Here is a 22,599-nt window from a genome sequence, read left to right as displayed (position 1 = left end):
ATAAGTTCAATGCAATGGTCGCCGCACCGTACACATATTTATTCCATGAACATTTTTGTTTTCTATTTATAGATAAAATGGGCAAATAATGTGCAAATGCTTGTGAAAACAACAACATTCCAATTCTTGGGAAAACAACAGCAACCGCACAGCAATTCAATGGGATGGGCGAAAAAGCGATAAGTAATTGCACTCGAAATCGATAAGATGGATTTAAAATCCAAGCATTTATAGCGTTTTCTTAATTGAATTTTGTGTTTATACAACCGAAAGGAACACATATCCCACGGCTAATTGTGCACACACACAACAATTACCAATGCCCACAATAAAGTAATATACCCAATGGGCCAATGGCGCAGTTTGTTGTTTTTGTCTAGTTGCCTTTTTGTCTACTCTTTCTAAGGAGTAGATCGGTTTCTAAGCGCGTTTCTTATCTTCGGTGAGAAGATGAAGTCAGGCGTTTCCGTGCTACATTCACAAAATAATTTTATGTTAATTTTTTTCGGCGAGGCTGGGTATACAGCGCTATACCAGTTTGATCAAATGTAAATTGGATTTTATTTTCTCTGTGTTCTCTCTCTCTCTCTGGCTCTCTCTCTCTCTCTCCCTCTCTCTCTCGCTCTCTCTCATTCCATATGAATGGGCCATTCGACTCAGGCTATTATACCTATTACTCGTTTAATTATTAACGAATGAAATGAGTAGATATGTTTGTTGTACATATAGTTCGATACGATCACACGATCTAACAATCTCTTCCGCACTAATCTTTCGGTTGGTAGTTTCTTTCTTCTTTTGCTCTGCTTTTGTTTCGCATGATTCGTTCGCAAAGCACTTCGTTTAGAAAAAAAAAATCCAGTTCGCTAATAGATTCAAATTGAAAATGGTTGTCGTTATTTTTTCTCTGCAATTATTCATATTTATGTGAGATGACATAATGTCTCTCTCTCTCTCTCTCTATCATAGACTATGCCGCATAAGCTAATCACATCAAAAAGACTTTTAAGGTAATTGAACTAATGCGATAAACGAAAGAGAAATTAAAAATTCAACCTCAAAAAAAAAATGAATGAAAAAAACGCTCAAATTTATTTCATCGTTTCGCTTGAATGGCGTTCGGTTGAAATCATCGATGTTTCGACACTCTTCACTCGCCAACAAATACAACATCGGTTCGGATTGATTTTCGGGGCTGGTTGGTTTTGTTGAATGTGTTTATTTGTTGGCTAAAGGAAATCGCAGACTCCTTAATTGGTTGTTAATGGCAGTCTGTTGAAATAAACGACCAACATAAATAAATAAACATATGCAAGTGAACAAACAAACGGCAGCATTCAGAGTATGATGCGCCGCGACGCACACACACACACACACACCATCTGACAAAATAAGATAAATGGAGTGAGTTACGAAAATTCCAAGCGATTGCAATGGAATTTAATGCTTTGTGCATGCCACTCGTATACACGCGCGCGCCCTCAACATTTCATGTAATCCAAATGAATTGTTCCGAAATGAAATTAAACACAATTCGAACCCTGATGAGATGCTTTGCGATTTTTCGGACGAAAATACGATGATCGCGCGTGCACACACACACACAGCGGCTGGTTCCAGTACATTGTGTGATTTATATGATTTGAACGTGGTGTGCATTTCATCGCATAATTTAAATGGCTTATGGTGAACAAATGTTTTATTTTGAGAATCTTGTTATATTTTAAGTTAAGTGCTCCTCTCGACTGCAACGAATTTTTCTACCGATTTTTAACATCAACAAATTTTCAGTAGAGTTTTTTTGTTGTTGTTTCATGTTTCTCTTCACTTTGCGTTTCTGACTTGAAAACGTCAGAAGAAACAAACACAAAGATAGAGCGAGAGAGGGAGAGAGTGAAGAAAATCACGGTTGAGTGTACCTTCCAACTCAAGGATTAGTGCTACTTTTTAATCTCTAATTAGAGTACTTAATGGCAAATCTGCCTCTGACTTTTTTTTCTGTTTCTTCTCTCTCTCTCTCTCTCTCTCTCTGATTACGCCCAGCGAATCGGCAAAGCTAGCTGAAATAATACGAAAAAGCTTTGTGCTTGTGATGGTCGTCATCGTCGTTGGTGAGTTCGTCGAAATCAAGTTCAATGTTTGGTTTGCTGTTGTTGGTTTTTCGTTAATAAATTACAAATCACAAGTACCGATTAGTGTTTAAGTAGTGATTCGGAATTAAAAATCATGTTGCACACGGCAAAATTCAGTAATTGAATTTTGGATGGAGCTAAATTATCAATTCGGTGGAATCAATGGCAAACCAGCTTGCAATACCATATTTAATATTCACCCGGAGTTTTTCACCCTGTGGCACATTCAACTGTTTTTGTTTTTCTATATAAATCTTGTTAAATGGATATGCGCGCAGCGCGCCTCGTATGTTCGAAACGAGGTAAATATTTATGAAACAATCGATCGCACCGAATGTGTACTTTGTTTTCGTGCTTATTTTTTTTGGAGAGAGAAAGGGCGAGAGAGATAGAGCGAAAAACAAACAAAATGATTGAAAACTATGAAGAAAAATGGTAAAAACAAATGAAACCCGAATTGATCAACGAAATCGCGCGAAAGATAGGAACAACAGCTGGTGCTTTTAGACTGAAGTGAAAATGATTTCCAGCAATGAAAAAAAAGTGTATGCAAATAGTTGTGTATATGAATAACAAAAATCTATTGGAAAGATACAGCGCTGAAAACAAACAGAGTACACAAATGAAAGAATAGAAGAAAAAAATCGCGCAAAAGAGGGAAAGAGAGAGAGAGAGGAACTCTGCAAAACTTCCTGCTAGCACTCTTAATGAACGCCAAAGCGATTCGAAATGATTAAGTTGAACGAGGCATGAAACCCCATATTAACAGACGCTTTACAAAGTTTTTCGTCGCTTTTTTTCCCTTCATTTGTACGTTTTGGCCAATTCGCACATTTCAAACTCGATTCAATATAGCCGCGCGAACTGAGCGAGAGGCAAGGAGCGAAATAGAGTGCCTGAAAACTAAAATATATAATCGCCAAAGCGTAGAAATGAATTAAATTAAAATATTCTTTCGGGATAATCCCGGTGTGCTCGCTGTCTCTCTCTGCCTTTTCGATCAGACGAACCGAGAAAAAATTCACTCGTCTGACAATTAAATTAAATTTTTCTTCTCAACTGCAATTTCGAAAGCCAAGCTAACGAAAAACAAAAGCAATAAAGTCGTTGAAAGAGTTCAACGAAAGCAGAGAAAAAACAATTCAGCTCGTAAAGTTGTTCAAGTGAAGAAATATAAGGTTCAGTGAATCACACTTATTCGGTTTACTTTCAGACAGGCGAATATCGATCGCCGAGGTGAAATAAATGGAGGCAAAAATGGTTATTTATTTTGGGAAATGATGATGGAACCACTCTAACCACATATTTGCCACACATACTCTCTCTCTCTCTCTCTTTCTGTTTCGATTAGATGTCTATCTCATTTGCTCAGTTTATTCGTATATTAACCAACGGCAACAAAAGGCGATCACTTTTCATTGGATTCGCTTCTGCTTTCGCTTTTGCTTGGATCGAGTCAAATTTTAGATGCGCAGCAATAAAATCATCAAATATTGAAACCCATAAAACTAGAATAAAAGACTCAATGATGTGTGCCGAATTGATTTTCGGTGTAAGAGACAGAAAGGTTGGCGTATTAAATGGACTTTCTCAATGAGAACGGCCATGATATGTAGAAAAAATTTACAATTGAGTTGCAACCAAAAATGGCAACAAAACCGAAAATGCCGTTTTTCCTCAATCCATGTTTGGATTGGCGCTCTGCTTCTTTTATGTGTTTTATTTTCTTTTTGCAGGCTTTATTGAAATGTTTCCCGCAGGAGAGTGGGATTCAATTGAATTGAAAAGCAACGATGCTGACATAATGTATATTTAAGAAAGGGAAATGTTTGATTGAAAGAGGAAAAGCCAATAAAAAAAGAGAAATAAACGCATATCTTACCATGCTGCTCGCATTCGGTTGTGATGACATCGGGCATGTGATGGAGATTTTCCGGCAAGTCGGCGTTCAGATTGTCGTCATGTACATCATCATCGTCATCGTCCTCGTCAAATTCGTCATCGTCTGTCGAAATCGATATTATTTTTTTTTTCATTTGTTTGAAATTAATTTGACGGAATTGAATAGCAAAAATAACAATTGATTCAACGCGTTGAAAGTTCAGAGCAAAAAAAAAATATCTATTCGAAAAATGGTTTTGTTCAACTTACGATAATCTTTCTTTTCGGCAAAATCAATTTTGTTTGGTAGTTCTGGTTCATCATCTTCGAAATGTTCGTTTTGTTGCTCGAAATGATTAGCGGTGGCTGTGTTTACAAAATGATCGTTAACATGGTCCACAAATCGATTGTCTTCGAATGCATGTTGAATATCGTCATGTGCCTCGGATTTTTTCACCAACGTCTCCGTAATATCCACTTGTTCATCTGTTGTCACGATACCATCACCGACTCGTCCAATGTAATCGTACCCCTTTTTTTCCGTTCAATAAAAACGAGAGAAAGACACAAGCAAATAGAAACGAAATGACTGTTAGCTCGTACTGTTTTCAGTGTAAATAAAAGCGTAAAAAAATCGTTGTTAGTTTTCAATGAAAAGGAACGTTGCATTTACGTTCAATTCATGCTGAACTGTTTACATTCAATCGGAAATAGACAAAAGGCTGAAGTTTTGCAATAAACAACACTTCCGGCTCCGGTTGAATTCAAACAAAACGATTGACTACGAGTCGAAAGTCTGAAAAGGCTCCGACGTTTTGCAGCTAAAAAACTCAAAAAGACAAGTTGAAGATGAAAAATCCACCGACAACTTGAAGCTGCGTATACTCTGACAAAACCTATCGACAGTGGGACTTCGATAGACTTGAAAGAAAAACAACCAACAATCAAATTGCATCAAGACAACTTACGCTAGGCGACAGTGGACTTATGGCATTATCATCAGTGGCATCGACATCGGTTTCGGGGCCAAAATCGTCATGATCGTCATCGATTGAGCGGCCAACATGCAATTCATTGCTGGACAACTTGTCACCATCACCGTTTGATGTTATGCTCGAGGGTATTGTGTTGATGTTTGCATGGAATTCACCATCACCATTTTTACCAAAATAGAAATCATTTGCATCCATCGGATCGTGATGATGCACATCAACCGTTGCTTTGTTGAAATCAACATGCAATTTATCGGGTGATGGTGTTTCATCATTTACCGAACGATTTGATGCAAGCAAACCATCGTCAAACTGATGACAACCATTTGTGCTCTCGAAATCCATTCTTGTCACTGGTGATGCGTCTACTAATTTATGTTCGGCTACAATTTGATGTGGATCCTTCAGAAACACAACTATCACGGATATATTATCGGACGATGAATTCTTTTTAGCTAATTCAATCAATTGACCGGCAATAGGCTGAACGTCACCTGTAACAATGAAAAAGCGAGAGAAAAAAAAAAGTTAAAATATTGAAATATTTAGAGTAGATAAAAAAAGCAATTTAAATTGCGCTAAATCAGCGATCTACTTCAACTACGCCAACGAATTGCATGTAAATTGTTTCCACTAGATTTGAATCAATCATAAATTTTCCATTCGATTTGATAATGAACGTGTACGGCAAATGAATGCGCCGAAATTTGCATGAAAATGTCATGCGATTGCCAAAAGGGAGTCGAACTCAACAGTCCCATTGCACCAGTTATGTGGCAGAACGATGCAATGCGCACACCGTGTGTATTCCAAATAATTCAACCATAAATTATGCCAAAATTGATGTTCAATGAAAAATGAGCACTTGGCCTGAGTGTTAGTATGTGTGTGGCAAAAGTCGCATTCGGCAAAAACGCAACAACCACAAAAAGTAACAAATCGATTTATTAAACGACGAAAAATGTCGAGCTAATCTTAAAATGAAGCGGCTTCTCGACAAAAAAAATGTTCACTGAACATCGTGTTTAAAGCGATCGAATAGGCTTCTAAGCTCTCAGCCGCACATATTCAAATATGATCGATGCCAAATGTTTAACCAGAGCCGATGGTTTGTCATATGCCAAATGGATGGTAATTTATTTATAATGGAGTAAAATAGAATCAGTCATTTTTACTATGTGTGCCTGTGTGACCAGTGTGGGAGAAAGAGAGAGAGAGAGAGAGAGAGAGAGAGATAAGAAAAGAGAGGGCGAACTTTAAACTACATCACGATTATGTTTGATAAATGCTGTAACACTAATTGTTTGATTCTACTTAAAACAACGAGCTGCTATTGCCGCAGCAGCAGCAGCAGCAGCGAGAAAACGGCACATGAATAGGGCAACAATCATCAGCGGATCTATTCGATTCTGCACTCACACGTACACATGATTTGTCCGTGCCGAGCAGAGGCAAACAGGCGTAGAGGTAAATGGCAATGCCAAAGACAGAGGCACACACGGTCCATCAAAATAATGCTCTCAGATGCGATCATAAGATTGGGAATATGCATGAAAAGTGTGCAATGCATGAATTACAGTGTGCAGTGAGCATAATAGCATTCATTTTCTAGCTTAAGGTTCTCTGGCTGCTCTGCACTCTTTTTTTACGTGCCTCTCTCTCTCTCTCTACCTCCTCCATCGCCGAGAATCCGATTGCAGTCGCAGTTGCTACGTGAACCTGTCCGCTATGAAAATAGATTTATAGACGACAACTGTTTGACTTGGTTGAAGTTTTAACGTCTGATAAATGTCAACCAGATGCCCGGAATCGACGTGTTATTCTCTGCATATTTTCTATTCTTTATTTCTCCCTTCTCGTGTTAGTGTATTTTCATTTTTCTCTCTGTCTCTCTCACTCACATGATTTGTGCTTCTTCTTTCGCCATGAAGTGCATGGAATATGAAGAGAAAATAAAAAGACAAACAAATTTGGATATGATGTAGAGACGCCGTGTGTGTTTTGTTCAACTGTTGCATTTCAATTTCTATTTTAAGGCATAAAAATGCTCTTCGATGCATCGCAAAATTTTAATTGCAATGCCAGCACAGCTCGTATGTATGTGTGTATTTTTTTTGTTGTTCGGTGTGTACACACCGATCGGCATCGGTTGGCACAGCCGTAAATCGGAGGCCTCGATGTCATTCGTTCATACTTCATTTCGTTGCAATCAAACGATAAACATTAAGTATTTTTGAATTGTCTGCCATTAAATGTTCAGTTGTTGTCGGTTGTCGTGCGTGATTTGACTTTTGTCTAGGTTTTATGCGAAGCGTTGTAGTAGCTTGTGTGTGTGTGTGTGTGTGTGTGTCACACAATAAGACACTAATTTATTATAGTCGACAAAATCGAAATCGTTTCTCATGTGTAATCCAGATGAATGGGGCTGATTAAAACATCACATGCTATGGAATGATGGCATTCTCTTAGTACGCATTGCAACTGAAACAAGAAATCAAGCTTGAAGTCGATCGTATAAGAGCGAGAGATAGAAAGGGGGAGAGCGAGAAAGATGTGCACTTTATGTCAATTCCTAGTGCCACCCATCTTTGAGCTTCCTTCTCACGCACTAACCGTAACGAAAGCGACCATTTTTACATTGCCATGCTATTTGCTAAGTCGATCGATGTGTGTGCAACACCATGCAAATGTGCATGGATTTTTGCGTTTTTGGTTCTAGGCTTTTTTGTTTTGGTTTTGCTGTTGTTGGAGATGGGTGTTTGCTCATTGAATCTGAGAAAAAGATTATATTTGCGTCGTTCGTTTCGGTGGCATTATGAACCGTCAATAATTTATTGGATCAACTGGAATTTCAGGCGTTATCGTGTCGACACTGGTAAACATTGCATGCGAAAATCGCAAATGATAAATCGAACGGAGAGAGAGAGAAAAAACCGAAGTACGATTCACTGATCCTTATCCGGATTTAGTCGCTGAATCAATTTTGGATTAACGCATAAAGCCGATAAGCATTACCATTTCAACTGTGAATGTGAAATTGCACATCGAAATGAGTTGTTGTTGTTGTTGTTGTTTTTTATTGGATTTGCTATTGGTTTCAATGATTGTTGAAGGAAAGGTTAATCATAAAATGCGGTTGGTTTGTCAAAACTTTCATCGTTTGTACATCACTGTTGCTGTTGTTGCTGTTGTTGTGGTTGTTGTTACTCGTTTTTTTTTCTTCAGTTTCAGTCCTTTTGTTCAAGGGAATCGTATACAGACACGCACATAATATGATTCGATTAAACGCATATCACAGCCAACAAAATGAATTACGTCGAATCCAATCAACGGTGGTATTATATTGAGCACCGGCACTGCAACTGAACTGTATAAATCTTTAATCCGATTATTCGAAATTAGAAATCGAATTCAATTGAATTGACCCTGTGTACAATTTCATAAATTAATAACATATGCATCATCATCCAATGTAATCAATAAAATACAAGTATGTTCACTAATTTGAATTGAATGTCAACAAGACAGACGCGAGTGTGACGTGGCTAGAGCAACGTATGTCAGAAAATTCCATTTGCATGTTTACGCAGGTAAACCAAATCCAATGAGTAATAACAAACCAACTAACTCGAAGAGCATTTTTTTCCTGTGCTTTGAACTGAACAACAAAATATATTAGGTGAGCCATCATTTGTTTGGTATTTGAGTCTAGTCAAACCGGCAAACCAGCACGCACTGATTCCATCCGTGATTTTATTTCCTATTCAAAATGTGCGCACGCAAAAAAAGAGAGAAGCAGCGCCCGACTCATGTATTTGAAATTCCCAGGCCGCGCTAGCGTCCTATCTAAATACATTATAATGAATAAGTACAAACTAATACATATGCATTTCGCTATGAATGCGTTTCATGTTATGTGTTTTGATTTCATTTAATTTTGGAAATTGAAAAAAAAAATTTCTCGACAAAATATATTTTAAAACATCATTGCAATAAAAAAAAACTTCCAAGTAAGAATGAATATATTGATATTGAGTAAGAAAATTCGGTGAAATCGGTGAAATACTTGAATCAAACATAAACGTTTGAAAAACGTACGACGCGCGCCAAAGCATAAGTGATGTCAAAGTGTGTACAAAGAGTGAAGCAATAGTGCGTTTAATGCTATGTGCTATAGTGTCTCTGTTGATGTTGATCGCTGACGTTTATAGTGGTAGGAAATTCCGATGCTCAAGCCGACCATAACAAATTGATTTGCGTGTAAGAATAAAGAGAGAGAGGGGGGGGGGGGTAGAGCGAAAAATAATAACAATAATATAGACAACAGCGGCAACATCGAAACTTACACGTACACCGCTCTCGCACAATTGAGCGCTTGGGCCGCATGTGTAGTACGTTCAATCATCATTTTCGATGCATGTCTGTGAGAGCACAACATACAAATCTTATTATTTGCTTCGATAAATTCTAATACAAGTGCTTTGTCGTTGTTGTTGTCGACGTCGTCGTCGTCGTCGCCGTTGCTGTTTTTTTACACATACTTTCTGGTCAATTCAAATCGTTCTCCATTTTTTCAATATATATTTTTTTTTGCGTCTTCTTCTTCTTTACGATTTGATGTGTTTGTGCGTGGCTTTCGGGAGATTGTAGATCTTTGCCAATTTCCATCGCATTTATCGAACGATCACAAAATTACTAACGAATCGAATGAAGATGAGAACAACGAACGAAAACGAAAAACACACCGGTACGCAAAGAGATGAAAACAGAGAATATTATGCTTCTTTGGCTGATTTTCAAGCTCATGTACAATTAGACTAGACTAGAAGAAGTAAGAGAACGAGAGAGTATCTCTAATGAGAAAATGTCGAAGATTCCGAGCAACATATGGATATTGTACATACTATTGTAATGTCGTAATATTGATGTTGATCTGTTTTTTTCCGTTGTTGCTTCTCTCTCTCTCTCTCTCTGTGTGTGTGTGTGTGCGCGAAAGTCTTCAAGCAATGCTATAACGTTTCTACCTTAAGTCGTTTATTTCAAGGTTCACGCGAAAGACAAGACCAAATGTTTGGCATTTGAAATTTTCATCGGCAAAGCCAACCTTCAACAATGGAAACGACCAAAATCGACAATTATTCAACTAGTGCTCAAGATATTTCTCTCTATCTGTGTGTGTGTGTGTGTGTGTGTGTGTGTGTGCGTCGTTCGGTTGTTACAAATACAACAAGGCTATCGCTTCGGGTCAAACCTCAAAACCCCAATTGTTTGTCAAATGAACACCATTTTCTGGTTTTAGCTAACGAACAGAAATAAAAAATTAAGACATTTCATTCAATTTACGATAAAAATCCATTGTGTCACAGGGGAACACCGATTTTCATTTATTAAATTGCGAACGAACGACCGACCGACCGACTCTCATAAATAGCCGCATAACAAATTTTCGAACCCTTTCGGCACCAGTGACATTATCCATTTTCGGTTTTATCCGAAAATGTGCGACGATAATATCAGCAACAAAATAAATGTCACGGTTCTATAATGCACTCACTCACTCTCAATCTTTCGCAGCCGAGCATAACTCTTACCCAGTACAAATTGATGCAATCACTTAGTTTGATTGCTTTGTGTATTAAAAGGAAAGAAGAAGAAGAGGATGGAAAAAAACTCTCCCATTTCGAATAACAAACGAGAAAAAGGATTAGGTTGCGAGTGCGAAAACGTGTCGGCAACAGTGTAACATGATGTCGTTAAAGAGTGCGAAATAAAAACAACGAAATCATTAAGATTCGCTTGGTTTTAGTTTTTTTTCTTTTTCATTTTTTGTATGTATTGCAAACGCCTTTCTAAGACGACATTCTGGTACGCACACGGAAAATGCGCAAAAGAACAACGACCACGAACGAACAAACGAAAAAAAAAATTGAACATATGCAATCAAGTGAATACAAGCAACACGGTACCTACATAAAGTGATAAATGAATTGCATTGAAACGCCTCAACAACGAGCAAAAATGTGTGCACTCTCTCTCCACGGTTTAAAAATAATATATATCGTGATCGTGGCTGGCATCTCTCTGTGGCTTTTTGCATGGAGAACCATAGCATTAATTATGTGTCGTCGTTCTTTAGCCCGATACACTTTTGAGCATTGCACACACATAAATATTTATAGAGCAGAATACGCGTGTAAGCAATAGTAAAAATGGCCAACAGCGGCGCTGTAAATAAACACGAAACACAATTGGCGACAAAACAGAAAAAAACAAAGACTCAAGCGAGGAAAGAAAAACGCACACAACAAACAACCGCCAAAGTTGCGATAAAACGGGCGTAAAATGTGCGTTGACATGAAAATATGCATTCAATAGCCATATAAAGAGATCATGAATCAATTGTCATCACCAGATCAACGGAATAAATCCGTTCCGATTTTTGTTTGGCTTTTAATTTGCATCGCAAGACATTTTGGGGCTTTTTATTTCGTTGTTGCAAGCCGCATCAATGTTGAACCCAAAATTTGGATTCCAAATATTTTTCATCATCTGAAATAATTGAAAATTGAACCAGCCAACCAGAAAGAAATATTTGCTGACATTTTCAAACATATTTGCACAATTCACACTACAAATGTTTGTAAATTTCCGTGAAATCGATAGATTTCTCGCTGATGCTGCGGCACAAACACAACCATAAGACATTGACTTTGGTGCGACTGTCGCAATTTTTTTCCTTAATATTTTCTTGCTGTTGATCATTGCAGTTGTTATTTGTCTAAATGGACAAACATCGAGCTTTGATACAGCGAACAGAAACTTAGACAGCGTTTTCTCCCTTCCTCTCACCATCGTCCATCAACGTAACATCGTTTTTCCATGGAAACGTTAAATTTCTATCATAATAATGTGCTGAATGCGATAATTGTATTGAATATTCATATTCATTGTTTATTTAGTAACATTCAATTGATTGATGTGCAGAAACTGAATGCGTTTTGTTTGCCTGTGTGTTCAGCTTTGTTTTCTTTCTCTCTAGCTTGCAACAACATTTCTTCCTTAACGTGCGAAACCGAAAGAAAGAAAAAAAAACTGATTAGCTAAAGCCAGACAGAACAGCAAAGTGCATTTTGTTTAACAATTAACACGAATTATTATTCGACACGCTCGTTCGGTGTAATTTTTCGTTGTTGTTGTGGTTGTTGTTTTCAGTTTTGCTTTTGCTTGGTTAAACATGAATGCCGATTGATTCGTATGCATCATTAGAAATAGTTTGTGTATGGAATATGACACAAGTAAGGGTCAATGATTCTATGACATTTAACCAGTCTCTCTCTCTCTCTCCCTCTCTCTCTCTCTCTCTCTCTCTCTCTCTCTCTCTCTCTCTCTCTCACCGACACGTTCAAAATGCAATTCGGTATCTTTTTTCATTCGCATTTGCAAGTGAATCCAAGGGTTCAAAAGGATAAAGTTCATTAGCTCATAAAACGCATATTGTGTTGCTTCATTCGATTAATTTCACGCTATCGCTGAAATACCGTTCGTAACCGAATTGGTTTGTTTTCATTTTTCTGCATTTTTAATTCCTTTCTCTCATTTCACTCATTTCACTCACCCGTTTACTGACGCGCGCGCTCACTCACGTGGAATGAATGAAGCGAAAAATTAAATTGCATGCATTTTCATTTTATTGTATGCGGAAGACTGAGCAAAACCATTAATTATATATATGTGTGTGTATGCCGTAATGTATGCAAATATACCGAATCGCATATTCATGCAATATTTTCACTTATCAAATCTCTTTTGAAGCGTTTGATGGCTTGGCGAAGCTTTAAATTCAATATTCTTGAAAATTGAATCAATCAATCAACGTCGTTGCAGGGGTCGATCAATTCTTGTGCCGCTTCTTCTTCTTCTTTATTCATTTATTACATTTATTACTTGGGTTTTTTTTTCCTTTCAATTAGCCGCCGCATTGCATTTCTTCCTGATAAATGCGCAAGATGCAAAAACCGCAGACAATGAACATTCATTTAATTATGTTTTTCTTTTCTTTCGTGATTTTTTTGTTCCGATTTCAGAGCCTTCCTTTTGCAACCATAAACAGAACATCAAACGAAATTTATGAGGAACAATTCAAGCCGACTGCAATTTTGAATGGCAGCAACAACAAAACCTCTCTCTTTCAAAACAAAAGGACAACAAATTTCAAAATGCAGACAAAAACCCGGTACCCACAAAAATATTGTGTGCATAAATGAAAAAAATAACGTAAATTAGTAAATTTATAGCGCCCGAAGTCAATGAATTTGAACGCTAATATCAATTGAAATTAATGCCATTTTAATGGAATTCCAATTTGTGAGAGAAAACCGAGCGAGTGAGTGCGAGAAAAAGGGAGCGAAATTAATAGTTATGGTTATTGAAAATCGATGAAATAGTTTAGAACAACGGAAATTCTCTGCTCTATATCGATGCGAATCTAGGAATTGCCCGTTTAATTTCCATCACATTTTGCCGATGGTTATTTAATTGAAATGAGAAAACAAAACAAAATATGTCTACCCCGTTACCATTATTGATTAGAGCTAATTAAATGAATATATATCCAAATTTGCTTATGTACACATTTCCACACACAATAATGGAATGGAAACCACACAAACAATGATTGAGCATCAAACGAAACTTGAAATAAAATAAACTTTTTTATTTCTTTTGGTCGATTTATTTGTAAAAGAAGAACTTGTGTCTCATACACACACAAAAGCTAGAGTGCTCGGTCAGCAAATTGACAAAAAAGGACAAACACATTCAAAGCGTTTGTGCACGGTTGAGTTTGTTATCGTAGTGATATTCGTTTGAAATGCGTGATCTATTAAAATTTTACCATGTTTCGTTTTTCTCCGTTGAAAAAGTGTCATATTCATTTGTTTGCATAGACTGATAGACCCATATGCATTTTGCATATAGAATGATCTAGAATAGCATCTGCCAGCATGTAGCGAATGTTCGCAGAGCGAGTGAGCAAGAGAGAGAGAGAGAGAGAGGAAGAGAGAGAGAGAGAGAATGAGAGTGTGAGAGTGAAAGAGAACGAAACCGGAGCATTGACACCAAACACCATCATCCAGTAGCATATACATCGCATACATGCACACACTCAAATGCATACTCACATAAAAGCACATAGAATTCAATATGCTGTACTGGTTGTGCACACAATTTGCATAAAGTTCATTCCCAATTCATGGCACTTAAACTACGGAGAAATTGTAAAATGTGCAACAGCAGCAGGCAGTAGCAGCACCGGCAGTAGCAACACACCAATAGCTGTAGCTATACAGAGGATATAGTGGAGTTGGTTTGCTGACAAATGAAAACCGCATTTTAGCACATACACCCGGATTCGTTTTGGGTGTTTGAAATTGGGAAAAACTACAGTATACATGATTTAGAAGTTATTCATACGGAACGATGACGAAGAAAAATGGAAATTTCACTAAAACGAATGCGTATTCATTGGGATTCAAAGTGAGAGGATGTGTGAGCGAGTGAAAAATTGGTGAAAGGGTGGTGGTTTGTGTGAGCTATGATAATTTTATCTAATAAGCTCATGCATCGCATACGACGATGACGATGACGATGACGACAGTAACGAAAGCAAAGAAGAAATGTTCAAAGAAAGCCGCCACATCGTTTGCTAAATCGTTGACTGTGTGTGTTCCGTGTGTGCGCAAGCATTTTTGTTATAAATGAATGAGGCTTATATTACTGACACAACACTTCAATGATATATTTATGCACATTGGACAACTGGTTTGGTTCGGGCCGTCAAAGAACATACGATACCTTTAATACCACTTTGGCTCGGCGTGTTTTCAATTCTTCTTCAAAGTATACATATTATCCATTTCACCCACACCCGCTTTCCTTATCTCTCGCATAAATAGCACATAGACTAAGTGCATTATTATTATCATTATGTCAAGTCAAAGAAAACGAAAGAAAAAAAGAAACCTTTTGTATTTCTCTGATTGGCTGGTGTGTTTGTTCGATTTTTGGGGCTCAAAAAGGGCAAAATGACACCATAGCAAAATTAATTTCCTCTAAAAACTCATTCGAACTGAAATTTCCGGTAAAAGCAAACCAGAAACCAGACTGTTCGGCTGTTGTCAACCGGACTGGCAAACAGGATAGTGTTACCATCGGCTTCTTCAGTCCTTTCACACTGTGTGTCATACAAACGGAATCGAAAAGACGAGACCAATTATTTTGCTGTGCATTGAATTGTACATTAAGGGCGCGTGCATTATGATGACAATGACTCTCTTTCTCTCAATCTCATTTTATATCTATATGCGGATACACGTCAAGTGGTTCAGGGCTGGAACAAGTTCGGCTTGCAATGTCATTTGATATGCGCTCACACACATACACACCATAAAAAGACAGAGAAACAGTCAAGCACATCCCAATTGCATATATCCTTTTCCTTTTTCCGAGTGGCTGAGTTTTTTTTTTTTGCTTTCTCGTCTGTTCCCTATTCCGTTTCGGTGCACTGGTCTCTCTTCGTTATTTACAAAAATATCATCGTCTGCTCTGTTTGCATGTGTACGAACAAACATATTTGATATTAATTAGGTGCTTAACTGCCAAGTGATTGTGTGTGTGTGTGTGTGTGTGTGTACTATGACTGATTAAAATCGCTATTCAATTATTCAATGCGGGAAGAGTACTCATATGCATGAAGAAGAGAAAGAAGGGGACGAAGAGTGACGGAAGGTACACAAAATATTCACTCAAGCTAAACGAAATCCATTTTAGTGATAAATTGACAACAAAATGTATATCATTCAATAAATTGAATATTGTGGCGTGATTCAAGTCATTTTTCATTATAAATTCATGAATTGTTTAACAACAGGCCACGATTGCATGTCATTTTGTATGTACATCTAGGGATCGAAAGTCGTCGTTTCATTTTTTTTTTCTCGTTCAAATTAAATATCAAGAGCAATATCCATATGGTAGAAATCAACTTGTGCAAGAGACAGATTGCTTTGCCATTTCAGCTTGATTTAACTTGTTGTTATGGCTTATTGATTTTTAGGTTCCGGATTTCTCTCTTCTCTTTCACTCCATTTCTCTCTCTCTCTCTCTCTCTCTCTCCGTTCATTTTATCCGATTAAATTAACGTAGCGCAAGAGAAAACAAAACAAGAGATTTTTCAATTGACGCTGTTATTTTTCCCGCACGTAATCCATATAATTGAATGTCGATTAGAGTTGTCGGTTTTGTCACACATTTTAACATGGGAATCGATGATTATGTGTGTGTGTTTTCTATCATTTGTTGTTGTTCAAGTAAATCGCATTTTCATGAAAATTCGCCCACTTAATTGGTCTCAATAGCATGCAGCTCTTTGGAATGCTCATCCTATTCTTCAGCTGCTCCGTTGGTATTCGTAAAACGAATGAAAAATCATCGAACAACACTCCCTCGCCCATGACTATATCTAAAGTAAAGTAATATGTGGTATGTATCGCATTGAATACGCTTTTAGATAATTAGAGAGAGAGAGAGAGAGAGAGAGAGAGAGAGAGCGAGAGAGCGAGAGATATGTTTTGCCGGTTTCTGTAAATTCGATTATGAAAGAATAGAAGCGGAAGAAACGGAGCGCCCAGAATAGATTTTAGAAAATAGAAAGCGCCCAGAATCTATAGCGAGAAATATGAATTGACTATTGGTGTGTTCGCATTCGACTTTGGTGCGCGCATGGTATTTGTATGTGAAAATTTGCCATTTTAACAATCCGACGAGCATTCACCCACATCGTTTCCATCTCCTTCGGCTTGCAACGAGAACCAACTAATCGCCTCTTTTAATTTACAGCCTCTTTTATTATATAGTCTTGTTTTGCACATTAAACACTTAGTACTTGTTACCAACGAGAGAAGAAAGCAACAGAAAAGGCCCATTTAAATAAAGCATCGCGCGAAAGAGAGTGTCAGATGCATTTTGGAATGGAGCACGAGCCTGTGTCGCCTTTCGAACATTCCATTCATCTCGTCGCTGTCATGAATGGAAACGAAAAAGACGAACCATTTTGCTGCATTCATTTCGATTTTTTTTTCTTCCACGTAGCGCACACTAGGCGAGGCGAGTCGAGTCAAGTCAAAGACCGACACATTCTTCATACACAAACAAAACGCACCACGCTACCATATACAAGAGCTAGGGGAATATCACGCTTAAATTATTTCAAATATTTCAAAAAAATACAAGAATCTGTCGTATGAAATATGGTGGATATTTGTGAATACGACGGAATGTTGTGGATTTTTGTGATTATGAATGATATTTAAATGTATTTATTCAGATTTAATGCAAAATATCTCAAATATCTCACAAGATTCAGGAGCGTGATATTCCCCTAGTACAAGAGACAACGAAACCTCAATTCGCCACACCATTATATTTCGTTCAACTGATAATAAATCATTAATAAATCAAAAGATAATTAAGTACATGAAGTGAAGTGCCTTTTTTTTTTTAAATGGCGACATGGAAACAATGTATGCAATTTACATGACACATTATTATTCGCGTCATCATTTATATTTGGCTCTCTGTTTCCATCTCTCTCTCTCTCTTTTGCTCGCTCGCTTGCTCGCTCTATCTCCTTCTTGCTAACGCGCGCGTACATTCGGCATTACACTTTTTGGGCGAGACGGGATGCCTGTGTCGCCGATTAAAATGGTTACATCGCATGAAACACACACATTTCCCACAGAAAAAGCGAGCAAAAAAGAGAAATTTTTTTCGGTCGCAGTTTTTTTTCTTTAATGATTTGCGAATGCAACAACAGCAGAAATTAAATTAAACAATGACCAGTCGGTGGAAATATGCTAAGTTCTCAGCACTTGAAATTGCCATAACCAGACGAACATCAGGCCATCACTTTGATACTATTGCACGCTGTTTCATGCATGAAATTACATTGTTTTAGAGGGAAAAAAGCCGGCGCAATTTTATATAAATGTTAAAATAACTTTTTATTTTAAATAAAACAAGTTAAAAATTCATTTTTAATGTGAAATGTAAATCAAAATGATGACATTCTAATTTAAAAAAAAAAACACAATTATATTCGGTGGACATCAAATTGCATTGTAAAAACACTATGGATGAATTGGCAAATGGAAAATTAATGATTGGTAGTGTCGGTCTGCATTCACAAGAGGGATGCAGTGCTTGACTACAACACATTGAAAATGAAAGTAAATTGATGATGCAATGATTAAATGCTCGATTCAAAATCCAGTTCTCATCTCCAGCATCAACAATGAATTACAAATGCCTAGGGGCATCATACATGTTTCCCCTATTTCGCCGTGCCTGCACACGTTCCTCCTATCCAAAATAGAAAATCTCGTGAATGCATCCGATAAAATGCAAATTGTACATTCGTCTTTAGCTCATATGCATAAAATTCTCAATGGAATTGAGACCACGGTGCTAAAACAGACATTCACACTACCAACCATTTATGCAATTCTATTTAAAACGGTAAATTTTATTGAAGGGAACCCGAATGCAATATAATCGATATTTATCGGTTCGTTTACATCTCGGCTTAAGTACGAGAAAATGAGTGTGTACAAGCATTACCCAGCTCACATTTGCGTATAATCTCTCTTCATTTCTTTTTTTCTTTATTACATTCCCGCTCTCTCTCTCTCTCTCTCTCTCTCTCTCTCTCTCTCTCTCTCTCTCTAGTTCTTGTTTCCTCTCTCGTGAAGTGTAATAGCATTGTTATGCATCTAAAATACGTGCAAACTCTTATGTACGTACAAGCGAACGAAAAAAGGATTTTTTTCAAGCAAAATTAATGGAATTGTGTGTTCTTAAAACATTGAGAGGAAAACAATACGCAAGCCAAGCCTCTCGTCCATTTTTGTTTGTCGTCGTCGTCGTCGCATGTGAAAATCCATTTGAATTTGTTTCATAATAGCAAAGAAATTGCAAAGGGATTTGGATGTAATTAGTTTGCAAATACTCTAGTTAATAAGCTGATAAAATAATTAAGTTTCATTTTGAATGTTTTGAAATGCATTACGAATGGCGGCATCGGCGTGAGTGAATATCAATTAGGCAAACGAAAGAAGAAACAAGTAGCTTTGGTCAGTCGAAGGTTCTGATTTAAGTCGACCGTAGACAATATGAAAGAAAAAACTGAAATCTCGTTCACTCACACTGTCTACACGGCCACTCTGACTCATGTCGTCGTTTTCTTTGGCCCTCCTCTCTTTCTGTGCTGCTATCTTTGATAGAATTAATTAATTTAACATAAATCATGAAATGCAACGGAAGCAATAAACCGCAGTCGATGTAAGTCTGAACACAAATCGCGGTGAACGAAATAAGACGAACAAAGAAGAAAAAAAAATTATATATCGTTCATTCATCGAGCGCGATCTAATAAAAAGCAAAGCACCGCTTCACGTATTTTGAGTGAAAGAAGCGAAAACTTCAAAAAATCAATTTTTGATTCAGTTGAAAGTTAGATGTTAGAATCGGTGATGGTCACTGAGCACACACTCATCACTCTCACACATGCACAACATCACTAAGCCGTTTCAAATGTCCATTGTGCGTGTAATTCCGCATAAAAAGCGTTTCTTTTCTCTCTCTCTCTCTCTCTCTCTCTCTCTCTCTCTCTCTGTCTTTCTCCTATCTTTGATTTAATGTGCACGCGAACGCATCCGTTACCACCATATTCTTCGCAAATCAACTTTCGTCTTTAGAATCGTTTGCATTTCATGTGTGTGATATGCGAAATGTTCCTTTCTTAATCCACCGGCGGCAAATGCATGCCACTGGCAAAGAGAAAGGTGCATTTGAATGAAGTGAGAATTGTTTCAAATTTCATATAATCCTAATGATCGTTTCATTTCATTTGACTACATAGTACATGTAAAGTGTCTTAAGCACTATTTCTCATTTTGTGTTAATTAAAAAAGAAAACGCATCTCGCAAACCCATAAAAGAAAACAATAACGGCGAAATAGAAAAAGAAAAACCGAACGTAGAAAAAGTGACAGCGCGCACGGAGAATATGATACGGTCGAGTTCAAAGGCATTTCAATGACTGTTTTGTTGTTGTTGTTCTTCTTCTTCTCTCGTGTTATTTTACATTTGATATATTAAATTTGCGTGGCGCTTGCAAAGTATATGCACAACCATAACATTACCATAAATACACGAATGAATATGATGATGAGTACATTTTCATTTGGCGCTGGTGCGATATGTTGGTGGCGCGAGCGCGTCACACACAATAACGATGAACAACACCTTCTTTTTTTTATATTGTCGTTCGAAACTCACTTTCTCACTCTCTTCTATTTTTCAACACGCTCATTTCACCATTTGGTGGATGTGACAAAAACGTTCGAAAGCACTGTGAATTGGTGATGCAATTTTCATTAGTCACGGTAATCAGCCCAAAAACCGCAGCAGCATCGGCGAGTGAGCGAACACTCACCATCACCATCACCACAACCATTTACATTTCCATTCAAATAGCATTCGAACAAAATTATGTCATTCAGTGCAAATGACTTCACGGATTAAGCTTCAGAGCATCGGTTAGCCGTGACTGTGCAGACACCACATTTGGTGTTCAATTCTTGTACATCTCTTAAGATGGCATTTATGCACGAATCGAAATGATTAAAGAACACACACACACACACTCACACAGCAAGTATGGTAAATATCGTCTCATTGCCGATTTGTTTCCATGTTCCATTCGTGCAGAATGCTTTTTCCGCTTAAAATGCCTCTTGATTCCCCGTACACGGCACACCAAAACATTACGATTAATTAAAGTATTGGTTTTCCATTCGATTTGTTTGAATTAGTGCATCGAGCACCGAGAGAAAAAAAAATAACAAAACGAAAACCACATCAAAATGCATACGGTGTTTGTTCGTTCGTGTGGTGTGCTGGAGCGCGCATTGTGTGTTCATCGTTTCATTACTGGTTGAAATGTTAGGCGATGTATCATTTATGTTTGAACACCCACAAATTGCATGTTTTTCCAATCTAAATTAAATTGTTCATTGAATCGTTTTGGTGATGGTGGTGGCAGCAGTGGTGGTGCTCGTCTCGGTGTGCATTTTGTATATTTATTCCGTGATTAAAAATGTATGCATACATCTCATTATTATCGATTAAATGCAACAGATCCAACCAATGGATAAGCACTTCTTTTTTCTTCCGTTTTTGATTCTTTGCAAGCAAAAACAGCACGTATGCTACAACAACGAATGAATCACTGAATGGCAAATACATTGTTGACGTTATCGCCGCTAAAAAAAAGAGTGTTCATTGAATTAGTTTGGTGTTCGTGACTCATTGAAGTCTCTTCATTTTCTGTTTTTTTTTTTCTTCTTTCCAATTTTTTTTTGTGTGTTCTGAATACAATTCGACAACGACCACACATTGAATGGCAAATACACATTTGGATGAATTAGTTGTGATCGGCACGCTTATTTCACATTAAAATCCATCTAACATCATGCCGGCATCATCGACAACGACGGTGTTCTATATCACTTTATGCAGAAGATGTTACTGCCGTTGCTGTCGGTGTTGCTGTTCGAACATCCCATGTACAGGCGACATACATTTTCGCATTCCCCAGAGCATTCACCTATTATCACGGTGAAAATGCTCGTTCGGTGTCTGTATTTGATGTAAAAAATGTGCAACAGCAACGCACACATGTCGAATCAAATGAATCAGGTGATGTCATGTAAAATCGATTTTCTTCAAATTCGCACTGCGCGCGTTTCGTGCATTTTAATGTGTTTTTTTTTGTTTCGTCGGGCTTAGTGGCGCTTCCCTTTTTTCGGTTGATGGCAAATTTAATTTTGCACATGAAATTGCGTATTTGTTTTTCGTTTCAATTCAAAGAAAGACTCTCTTTCGTCTCCTCGGTCTTCTCACCCACACATTTTTACGACATTTCTAAATGTCAATGTGTTCAACACCCCAAAAAAACATTATTTCTAAATGTAATTCTTTGCTCCTTGCTGACTCTTCCAACAAAAAAGAGAAGAAAAAAACCAATAATCCATACGGAACGAGTCGTGAATTATCTTCAATGTATCGGAAATCCGTATAACGTAATAATAATGGCATATTGAATGGGCTACATAATTGCGTGTGCCAAAAGTGCCATTCAACATCGAGTAGTCCTGAAGCGATAATAGAGGTGCAGCAAAGGATCGTCCAATTTATTATGCAAACACACACACACACACACTGCACGATACCTTCAATTCGAATTGTTTATTCGAATTCATATCACATGATTGCTCCAGAAATGACCACATTATCAGAGAAAACACCCAAAATTGTGGAATATTTTGCATAAGAATTTTTCCCATAAATGAATCCGCTTAGTACGAAATGTTTCCATTGAAAAGAACAAAAAAAAACCCGAAGAATTCCATGCAAAATTGCTCGTGATTCCAAACGTCCGCGCGCAGTACGCTGTGTGCATTGTTTGACCGTTTGCT

General features: G+C 37.5%; 1 protein-coding gene across 13 annotated transcripts in view; it reads right to left on the bottom strand.

Annotated features, from left to right (window-relative positions):
• The window catches only part of LOC129576452 (serine-rich adhesin for platelets-like), a 78,499-nt gene that overhangs the window by 14,802 nt on the left and 41,098 nt on the right, over positions 1 to 22,599 (bottom strand). For all 13 annotated transcript variants that reach the window (XM_055461600.1, XM_055461592.1, XM_055461603.1 and 10 more), the window contains exons 8-10: positions 4,982 to 5,499; positions 4,284 to 4,545; positions 4,015 to 4,137 (exon numbers count right to left, since the gene is read on the bottom strand). In XM_055461600.1, coding sequence (XP_055317575.1) covers positions 4,015 to 4,137; positions 4,284 to 4,545; positions 4,982 to 5,499 — 903 coding nt within the window. The remainder of the gene's footprint in view (positions 1 to 4,014; positions 4,138 to 4,283; positions 4,546 to 4,981; positions 5,500 to 22,599) is intronic.

This window comes from Sitodiplosis mosellana, unplaced genomic scaffold (assembly GCF_009176505.1).
Source record: "Sitodiplosis mosellana isolate CC-2019 unplaced genomic scaffold, AAFC_SMos_1.0 Smas_scaffold_6191, whole genome shotgun sequence".
Lineage (NCBI taxonomy): Eukaryota > Metazoa > Arthropoda > Insecta > Diptera > Cecidomyiidae > Sitodiplosis > Sitodiplosis mosellana.
The sequence above is the reverse complement of the archived record's forward strand: the minus strand, read 5'-3'. Positions and strand labels throughout refer to the sequence as shown.